Source organism: Cornus florida, unplaced genomic scaffold, assembly GCF_030987335.1.
Source record: "Cornus florida cultivar Cherokee Brave unplaced genomic scaffold, ASM3098733v1 CherokeeBrave_3.0.0_Hap2_Chr09, whole genome shotgun sequence".
Lineage (NCBI taxonomy): Eukaryota > Viridiplantae > Streptophyta > Magnoliopsida > Cornales > Cornaceae > Cornus > Cornus florida.
The window spans coordinates 23,375,117-23,386,610 of NW_026775579.1; the positions used below are offsets into that span (position 1 = coordinate 23,375,117).

General features: G+C 36.1%; 1 protein-coding gene and 1 non-coding gene across 2 annotated transcripts; one reads left to right on the forward strand and one right to left on the reverse strand.

Annotated features, from left to right (window-relative positions):
* Nucleotides 1-5,176: 5,176 nt before the first annotated feature.
* On the forward strand, nucleotides 5,177-5,285 carry LOC132275668 (small nucleolar RNA R71). Its single transcript, XR_009470697.1, has one exon. It is a non-coding gene; the product is annotated as a small nucleolar RNA R71 (small nucleolar RNA).
* A 5,482-nt stretch (nucleotides 5,286-10,767) lies between these two features.
* Nucleotides 10,768-11,214, reverse strand: LOC132272411 (uncharacterized mitochondrial protein AtMg00810-like). Its single transcript, XM_059773568.1, has one exon. The coding sequence runs from the start codon at nucleotides 11,212-11,214 to the stop codon at nucleotides 10,768-10,770; it is 447 nt and encodes a 148-aa protein (XP_059629551.1).
* Nucleotides 11,215-11,494: the final 280 nt, after the last annotated feature.

The following is an 11,494-nucleotide window of genomic DNA, read 5'->3' on the forward strand; positions in this document are numbered from 1 at the left end:
TCTTGAAAACGATCATGCACGCAAATGTAACTTATATATTTGGATGTGCTACAATGGTCTATGGCTTAAGAATACCACCGATGCAAACCAGCGGCCAAAAAGGCAAAAATGGACTTGAAATGAAAAACATGAAAACCAAAATTAGGAAATGGTTTCAAATGACCGTTTAGCCCTTGGCCACACTTCATACAAGATTAATGAGACCTAATAGAGGTGCCAGAGCACACTTTACACCACCCAATTTGAAAATGAACCCTTAAAGGCTCGGTTTCTACTATTTAGCCCAAAAATGCAATATGTAAACTGAAATGCAAAAATGAACGCTAAATGGTGTTTGGCCCTTGGCCACACCTCACATATGGCAAATGAATGCTAAAGGATGAATTACATACACAATGCACACACCGGTGAGAAAATGACATATTGAAACCCAAGTTTTCATGCTTTTCTCATTAAAGGCAAAATTCTACATTTTTCAATATGCATGGATTACAAATGAAGTTTGGCCCTTGGCCAAATATCATATACATAGAATGAATACCAAAAAGTGTGCTTAAGCACATAATATAAGTTTGGAATCAAATATACACATTTGACAAAATGGCTACAAATGGCATTTCAAGTCAACCTTTACAAAAATTGAAACCTTCAGGTCTAGAATCATCCAAGCAATGATGAACATCACGAACCAAGTCTTCATACCTGATCAAATCCCCCAGTAACTTCGGGGTGAGTAAACAAGTTTACTCGTAGAGAATGAGCATGCATCGACTCGATTTCTTTAGAGATTTTTAGGACTAATATGATATAATTCAAAAAGGATCATGCCACCTAACGTCTATGTCAAAGATTAGACTCAGGAATCATCCTAAGCTACCATAGAGTATAAGCAACAAGAATCATGATATATATACATATATGAAACAAGTCAAAGTTGGGATAATCCAAGAACACGATAAGAAGGATGCTAGAATACAAGGATCACATTATCAAATGTAATTAACATAATTGGGAGTGACACATAAAATCAAGAACAAGGCATAATATCTATGTAATTAATAAGATTAGATCATTCCAATTAACACAATAGAAGTAATACAAGAAATCAATGACAAGGCATAGTATCTATGCAACTAAACAAGGATGGAACATTCCATGAAACACAAAAAGAGTTATACATGAAATCAAGAACAAGGCATAATATCTATGCATTTAAATAAGGATAGAATCTTCCATACAACACAAAACGAGTCTTAAATCTTTAAGGAGTACAACACTTGAAATTTAAGGAATTAAATCACGAATGAAGCATAAAATCTTTGCAATGAGACAAGATTGGAGCATTTCACATACACGACAAGTTTAAATCTTCAAGGAATAGCAACTTGAAATTTAAATAGTGAAATCAACCAATGTGGAAACTCGGATATCGCTCGGATTAAAACCGTACTCTTGAGATCACTTTAGGGCTACTAACCCATGGGTACCTTTCCCCTAGTGCGCACTATAGTTTAAAGGGACAATCCCCCGTACTAGAATCAAGTCCTAGCCATGTCAATTCTTAATTGATATCCCAAGTTCCAAAATCAACAAGTTGTGCAAGTCAAGATTGTATCAAAATACTAGAAATGCATTAACCATGTTTCATGCACAACCAAGATTTTGGAACACACAAGTCGTGCCCTAAGTTCTCAACTATGATGGCATGTGAAATGTCAAGAAATCAATGTGTGCATTTATATAGACCACAACCAAGATAAATAACACAAGGAATCCATCGAAGCAAATATACCATAAGTATAAGATACATGATTCAATTGTACACTAAACAACACATGTGTGAATAAACCATTCCGAAACAAATGAGCATGTTTATTAAGCATATTAATGAAACCAAGATACAAGAAGTCTAGATATATGATATCAAGGCATGATTAACTCGAGGGAGACATAAAAGGAAATTTAATCTACTTAAGGGATTAAATTATCAAGGTTACATGGCAAGTCCAAATGTTCTACGAACAAGTTATGTCAAGGATCATGTCAAGGCCAAGTTCAATGTCAAGTTTCAAGTTCATTTCATACACGACACAACCATGTGAGTTAAGTTCCATACAAGAGAAATGAATAAATATAAGTTTCAAAACTTATCCGATTATGCTCAATGTAATACACGTGAAGGAACTTATTAAGAAAATCATGAATACAAGGTTAGAAACTTAATCAAGTGCATGGAACCATTAAATGGATTTTAATTATTTTATTTAATTAAAATCTCTAGATTTTGAAAGTCATCCAAATGACCTCAATTTAATATATGTTATACAACATGTTATAACTTGATTTAAGAACACCAAACAAGTACATTTCATGCAAGTTACAGCCTTGAGTATTAAACTTTAATACAAGAAAAATAATAAATGAAAGGTTTCAAAACCTAATCAAACATTCTAGATTTAATATATGTGAAACTATATGCCATGCACATCAAGAATTTCAAGTCGGAAATCCAACGGGATGAATAGTACACTTGGAGCAATTTAATTAATCTAATTAATTAAATATTACTAGATTTCAAAGCACTTCCAATTTCTCTCAAATTCACCTATGTTGAAGAGCATGCCAAGGCCTAATATAATACGCTAACACATATTGATTTCAAGCTAGTTAAGGCCACATGATTTAATATTTTATTCAAAATAAATATTAAATAAAATCTTCATTACTTGTCCAAATAATCTATATTTTAATATATGTCAATCTACATATCAAGGGGTAATATTCTATTATGCCACATGATTAAACAAAGCTATGGATAACCGGAAAAATTAAATCCTTTACAAAAAATAAATAATAAAATCTCTAGATTTTGTGATTCAAGCATGTAATCAAGTAGTATAAGTATCACAAGCATGTAATATAACAAGAAAGTAAATTATAACACCCCCTACCTCAATTTAAGGTGAAAGCCTCAAATCCCCACTGAAAAAAAAAGTGTTCTGAATCTGCCGAAACCGAAGGGTTTTGTCGGGGACAACACGATCTACATGAATATGAAGGAAGCCCCATGAAAATCACAACTTGACCTCAAACCCAAACTCAAGAAATAGTCAGAAATGAATTCTAATAAGGGGGAATGGTAAAGCACGTCGAGGGGATCAATAAATGTAAAGGCCGAAGAATTTCTACTTAGGAAAACAAGTGGAGGAGAAGAAGAAAGAGTGGCAGCCAAGGAGCTCCCATGGCTACCAGCCAAGATGGTGGAGAAGATGAGTGAAAAGTGATTTTTCACTTTAAGTCTTTCTATTTATAGTAAGTCTTAAAAAGTGCCTTGAAAGGGCCCCGCCGGGTCCGGAAAAGTGGATTTTGCGCTCAAACGGCAAAACTCCGTGAACGAAAAAGATTCAAAATGAGAAAATATGAATAACGGAAGAAACAAAATCAAAAATCGAGTCCCTAGCAAAGAGATAGGCCCCGAACAAGTTCAGCGGCAATTGGGTCCAAAAACTCTGAAACTGGAGAAAAACGACCAGAAAGAAATTCTAAGAGTCCACGGCTTGATGAAATGTGAAAATGAATCTCATACAAGGATCCATGCTCCAGACGAGGTATTTTGCAATAACTTACGTTAATTACACAATGACCCCTACAAAAAGGGTTAACTGCGAAACTGCCCCAGAATGAAAATATCTTCCAAAAGATATTTTCTTGGATGCCCCTGAAATAAATATCTTCAAAATATATTTACAAAAAACACCCCAAGAATTGAAAAAGATTCTGAAGAATTGTGCATCTATGCCCCTATGGACATCGGGAGCAATCAGAGTACTTTCTTGCAAAAATAAAGATACGTATTTCGAGAAAACCACTCAAGATGAAGGCACATGAAGTCAAAAACTAACTTTGAGCATGAAAAGTGAGGTTTTACCAAACAAGTGACAAACGGGGAAAAGATAGTATAAAGAAAAAGACGAAACAGGGAAAAGGACGAAAGGCGCATAGTGTCCGAAAAGTGAAAATGCAGAAATGACTCGGTCCTCAAAGGAAGTTGTCAATCCACGGAAAAGAGTTTTGGAAACCATTTCTGAGCACTCGAGACGACACTAAGTGACAAGAAACAGAGCTTAGAAAAGAAAATTAAACGAAAAAAAATTATCCGTAAAATTTCAAGAAAATAGAAAGGGAGGTAAATGATCGGGTCGTTACACTTCATTGGAAACACCAATTTGATTGTCCACAGTTCTCAAAGTTGTCACCGCGTTAACATGTTCAATTGTGTGACCTTCATTGGTTTCCACAACAAATTGTTGCTTTGGTGGGGCATTTATAGGCATCTTCCATTTCTTTCTAGCATTTAATGTACTAGAGATTTGCCCAACTTGGTTTTCTAGCTTAGCAATAGATTGGGAATGGGAATGAAACAATTGAGTGTTTGCCTCTAAAGTACCTAGAGCGGTCAATACTTTTTTTCTCAAAAGCGGGACTTCTAGAATTTCCTTGAGAATAAGAAGATTGATTAGGAAAATGAGAATTAGAGAATTGGTTTCCATGTGATGATTGAAATGATCTATAACCTTGGGAACCTTGGTTTTGCATTGGAGGCGGAACATACTTTTCTTGAAAACCACCTTACGGAGGGTTTGAGCCTTCTCCTTGGCTTTTCTAAGAGAAGTTTGGATGGTTCCTCCATCCGGCATTGTAGTGTGTGCCATAGGGATTATTCCCTTGGTTAACAAATGTGGCATTAACTTGTTCATGGTTCTCACTTTGGACATGTCCATGTGGACAATTGGAAATAGAATGTAAGATACTAGAACAAGTCATGCATGTTTCATTAGATTGATGATGAACATAATTAGGGGAGGAAGACACTTGATTTATCGAATTTTAGTTGATAAAAAATTAATCAAACCTTTAAGACAAAGACTTGACTTCGGTGGCTATGTCATTAGAATTGTCAACTTGATATAAGCCAACATTCTTCCTTCCACCTAGAATTCTACCATTTTTAAAGGACACGGATCGATGCATGGAATTTTCACTCATACTTTCATACAATTGCCAAACATCATTTTCATGTTTATCAAGATAAGAACCACCCATATATGCGTCTATCATTCCTTTTTGATTGTCCGGCAAGCTTTCAAAGAAGTATTGGACTAATTGCCACTTAGGAATGTCATGATGTGGACACTTCCTAAGCAAATCATTAAATCTTTCCCATGCCTTATGAAAAAATTCCCCATCCCCTTGATAAAATTCACAAATGAAAGTTCTCATAACATTGGTCTTTGATATCGGATAGTACTTCTTCAAGAACTCTTGTTGCATTTCTGCCCAAGAAGTTATCGAAAAAGGCCTAAGATTGTTGAACCAATATTTTGCTTTGTCTTTAAGGGTAAAAGAAAAAAGTTTGAGTCTCAAAACCTCTTCCGGCATGTCCATGTATTTCACGGTGGAGTATACTTCAAGAAACTCATCCAAATGCTTGTTTCTTCACTAGGAAGTCCATAATCGTTAGGAAGCATTTGAATAGTTTGTGGTTTGATTTCATAATGGTGAGCTCTAAATGGGGGTAGTTGAATGCATATCGGTGCATTATATTCATTTGGCATATAATGATCACGTAAAGCAATGGGAGGATTCCTAACCGGTGGTGTTAAATGAACACCATAATTAATTTGAACCATGGGAGGTTGTGGAGTGAAAATTGGCCGAGGCATTCCTAATATAATTTGGCCTTGTTGTTGTGGAGGAATGAATGGTCTAGGCATGCCTAATGGTACTTGAATGTTGTCATGATGCACATTAGGGTGGAGAATGCCTTGTTAGTCTATATGACTAAGGTCCTCCGCATGGTCGTCATGTTGCTCCTCCATTGATGAAATGGAGTGATGAGAACTATCTCCTCCCTTAGGATTACGAACAACCAATTCAAGATGGAGATCAATTGGGACAAGAGTCGGATTTAATAATCTACGACCATGCATGCACTAACAAAAAAAATAACAAGTAATCAATTAAATATCAATCACTTCACCCCCACAACAAATCAATCAACAAACATCCTCCACATACATTGGTCCCATACTCCCATGCTTTCAACAATATGTAAAGAAAAGTAAATTACCTCCACGTAGGCTCACGATCTATCTAAAAATTTAAGAACTTGCCACGACACGGGCCGACGATTTAACTAGAGATTTAGTTAGAAAAAGCTCACAAAGGGTCCTTAAGCAACTTCAATTTAGTTTTCAAGTTTTGTTATGCTTTGCAATTTTTTTTTAGATTTTTGGCCTTTCTATGCTTAGCTTAGCTCCTTGCTCTTCAATTCCCCCTTTACTTCACTTTCATTCTCAATGCACCTAGCCAATCAAAAACAAAAGACAATAAGTAATCAAAAAAAATAAAGTAAAGACACGATCAAAAGAGTACTAATTCCTAATTCTTTCCTAAGCACGGCGTTGCCCAATAAATCCCCAGCAATGGCGCCAAAACTTGGTATATGTCGTGGGCAACAAGCTAAAATGTGATAAAGAGTGGCCAAGTTTAAATTTGTAAAGTGCCACTACTTCCTCTAACTACTAATATAGTTAGGGTAAGTAGGGATCGTCCCAAGGGATCTAGGGCAATGTGATATGGAAACAAGGTCGGACTAGTATGTCGAGTGATCAAAATGTGGCTTGATTAGTTAATTAAACTATAATGTAAACAAATTCAATATAAAGCAATTAAAGTAAATAAAGGGGTAGAGAACAAGACTTTGACGGCCCAAGTTTTTCAACCCGGTACGTCAGTGATGACTTGAAAGTTAACACGGTAATGGATTCGGAATGCGGAAGCAAAAGATGGAACCAAAGTCTATAGAGATCTAAATCATCCCCAAGACACCAATGTGACCTTAAAGAAAGCGAATGAGCAAACAAGAGTTAAAACGGGCTAAATCCGTCAATAAAGGGCAAAAAGGTCAATTCACAAATAAAAGGAGAAAATTGACTCTAAACAAGTAAAACAAGGTGAATACAACCTAATCTAATCATTTTGCTACTTTCTAAGAGGTTCTAAGAACTTTGGACAAGAATCCCCCGGTTTAATTGAAAAGTGACACTACCTCACTAAAACATGAATAACTCCCACAGTGTTTTGAATCTGAGAATGGCATTGGTACCATTGGAAATCTGACTCAAAATCCTTGAGTTTAGGCTCAAGAATCACCCTATTTGGGTTAGAAAGGAAGGAGTTATGACCCTTTGAAGTTGGAACTTCAGTGCTGAAATAAGTCCTAGAAGGTAAATGCATAAGGGTTATTTCAGTCGACCGAATTCAGTCAACCGAAACTCACATAAACTTTTCTAAAATCAATTTTTAAGGTGAGGTTGGTTCGGTAAACCGAATTGGGCCATCGCTCGACCGAAATAGGCCATCAGTCGACCGAAATGGTCTTGAACAGTGCAAAAGCCTACTGGAAATGATGATTTACTGTACAATGAAGCTTCCAAAAGCCATCGGTCGACTCGGTCAACCAAAACACCTCAAAAACCTGCTGTAAGACCTGCTATGAACAAGAATTGTTGAGGCTTCAGCCAAGCCTCAAACCCCAACATGAAATTGGTCCAAAAATAAGATTTTAAGCTGTATAAGCATGCCAATAAGTATACTTTAAATGTTGAAGTGTGTTACAATGGACAAAAGCCTTATTACATTTTATTTATAAGATTTTACATGCCAAACCTCAAAGTTAGGAAGATTACATCCCAAAGACAAGAATTGGAAGCATACACTTGAACTTTAAGGATTATGGCCTTTGGCCTCATGTTATACATATCAAATAGGTTCCGAATAATGTATTTAAGTACCCTTTACATATCATAAAGCAAAAATGGCATAATTAGACCTAATTAAGCATTACATCTTTATAAGCAAAGCTTAAACATACTAACACTTGCATGTGAACAAGAACACTTTAAAAGAAGCTTCAAATCTCTAAACCACCCAAGGCAAGTGCAAATCTCTGAATCTTGAATCCTGTACCTGATCAAAACCCCCAGTAACTTCGGGGTGAGTAAACAAGTTTACTTGTAGGGAATGAGCATGCATCGACTCAATTTCTTATAAATTTTTATATTAACATGAAACAATTCAAAAGGATCATACCACCTAACGTCTATGTCGAGGGTTAGACTCAGGGAGCATCCTAAGCTACCTTAGAACATTTCTAGCATAAATCACATCACACATGTAATCCCAAACAACATAAGGGCATGCTATACAAAGCAACAAAATATAGATTCTCAAAGTTATCTACTTGAAATCTAAAGTACGAAAACGACAAAAGTGGGTCATACCACCTAACGTCTATATTCCAAATGAATCTATAGGGTCATTCCTAAGCTACATTTGTGTTGGATAAAGAGGGGGGTGAATTGGTCAAAACCTTCTTTCATAAACAGCTTAATAACAATCAAAACAGCAATTAATAACACTGCAACAGAATTTACAAGGAAAACCTCTTAATCAGGGAAAACCTTGGTTCTTAGCCAATGCTAATTCAATCATCCACTAGCTGTAAGCAAGCTGTTACACACTCAGCTATCTCACTCTCTGCACACACCTTTATTATAGAAGTAGACACTAGTTTTCACATACTTTACTCACACACTAGCACAACAAGTGTATACACACACTCCCCCTGTCCTAGGCAACCCTGCCAGGACCAAACAAGCTCTCTAGGCTCACCAAATACATCATAGTAAATGTAAAACAACAAACACAAGTTCTTTCTTCAATTAAAATAAGGCTGACAACAAAAAATGCCAAGTTACCACTTCATAACATCAGATTTCAACATTTACATCTTGAAGGGTAAAATGGGAATTTCCTCACGAGATTCATTCAATAGTTTCACACTCAGTCTTCATTCACTGTAGTACTCATGTTAATGATAGATAATCACTGAAGTGCAACATGAGTTAAACATATAGAATCAATACCACCCTTATTTCAGCAAAAACACAGTTTATGACAAAGGGTTAAGAACTGACATTTGCAGCAGACCAATTTTCTATCACAAAGCCAACTTCAACATACAAGATTCATCAAAATACACTTGCTATAGGATTAAAATCTTATCATACAATAAGACATAGTCAATCAGTACTTGAATCCATGAATATCTCATAAAATTAAGTAAAACAGATGAGCTCAATGACCATTTTTGATTTCAGCATGATTCCAACACTAATTCAGTACTGAGCAAGTGTAAAAAGGTGATTGATACCTGTGTCAACTCTCTGAAAAGACCTCAGCACCTCAGAACTAAAATCCAATACTCAGTCCAGCCCTTGCAGCAGTGAAAAACAGCATCAGTAACATCTTCTCTGCTATAACTATCACATAGCTCGAATCAGTGAGTTTTTCTAGCTTAAATCATCTTCAAAAACTTCAGAAAAACTAGTTCTATCAAGGCTCTCGAGTTAATTCAGGCTGCAGCTCAATGTCACTCCTTACACCTTAGGCTTAAGCCCTAAAAAGGCTATAACAACATATATATATGAACAAACAAAGTGCACAGATCTTCATACACCCACAACATACACCTGTCACCTCAAGCCAATCATTGGAAAGGCATAATGCAGATATTTTCAAGAGCAAGCACCAATAGCAGAAGGCCACCTCAGCAAATTTGTCTCTATGCAAACTGAAATTGACACATACACTACACATTGCAGCATACCCCATTCAGCTCTAGACTTAGTCACCAAGAAATGCAATATTCTTGCATATTCACTCAATTTAGGACCACTGAAACGTGTAACACTACTGAGCATATGTAAGAAATGACCAGAATACCCTTGCAATAGATTTTTAACTTCTTGGCTAAGAAAAATCCTGAAACTATATTAATGAGAATGCTGATTCACTTAGCTCAATCCAGTGCAATGCAACATCCAAAACATACGTGTACATGTTGAATACAACTGAGAAATGAAAATGCTACCCCTGAAACCATTTGTGATAGATTACATGAACTGAATTCATACAATTCTCAGCAAATTAAGCAAAAACAGATAGATGAGCTGTGATGAACACATTAAAATAGTAATGAGGGATAAGACACTGAATAGAAAATGACCATACTATCCTTGAGGCTTATTTCAAGCAACTTTGACAATGAAGAAACCCTTTGAAGCCACTGCCACTCAGTTTTTTGACATTAAAGAGGCAAACAATGCTTAAGGAACTTAGGACCAACAATCTCCCCCTTTTGCCTTTAATGACAAAAACTTCAATCATGAAATAAGTCCTCAATGAAGAAGACTCAACCAAAATAATAATAAGCATATTAACAATAGCAGCAAGTAAGAGAAGGGATAGCTGAAAAACTACCTTTATTTTAATCCATTCTCCCCCTTTTTGACATTGAAGGACAAAAGGTGAGAAGGACCAACAATGAGAGGCTTAGAAAGGAGGTGGAACAACCCTAAGAAGAGCTCTAAGGGTTGAAAAATGTTGAGGGAGAAGAGGTTTGGTCATGATATATGGCAGTTAATTTTCAGTTGGTAAGTAAGTAATGTCAATGAGGCCTTTCTGAACTTTGTCTCAAAGAAAGTGATACTGAATGTCAATATGTTTGCTCTTCCAGTGAAGTATAGGATTCTTGCTTATGGAAATGGCACTTTGATTATCACAGTAGAGTTTAGGAGGACCTGAGAAATGAAGACCAAGATCAGCAAGAGTAGTGTGTATCTAGAGAAGTTGAGAACCAGCCTAAGAGGCAGCTATGTATTCAGCTTCTAAAGTGGACAGAAAGACAGTATCCTGCTTCTTACTTAACCAAGAAACTAAGTTGGAACCAAGGAGATAGCAGCAACCTGAGGTACTTTTTCTGTCAGGTAAGGATCCACCCCAATCAGCATTTGAGAAGGCTGTTATAGGTAATATGGATGAGAAGATATAATGTAGACCATAAGAAATAGTACCCTTGACATATCTCATAATCCTTTTAGCAGCCTGAAGATGAGAGAGTCTAGGATTGCTTTGAAATCTTACTACCAACCCCACAGAATACATGATATCAGGTCTTGAAGCTGTGAGATACAAAAGACTGCCAATGATAGACCTATAAAGAGTAGAGGGAACTGATTCTGTGGTACATTCAAGAGACAGCTTGGAATTAGGACATAAGGGAGTTGATACAGATTTGCACTCAGTCATATTGAATTTTGTAAGCAACTCAGAGGCATATTTCTGTTGAGAGATGAAGATTCCTTTGGAGGTTTGATGAATTTGAAGACTTAGAAAGTATCTAAGAGTGCCCAAAAGAGACATTTCAAATCTGGTTTTCATCAAGTTGGCAAACTCTGATGCTAAAGATGTATTGGAGCCACAAAACATAATGTCATCAATATAGACTTAAAGAATAAGAAACTGATTATGATGAAGCTTGACATAAAGAGTACTATCCACTTTTCCTCTATGAAAACCTTGTTCAATT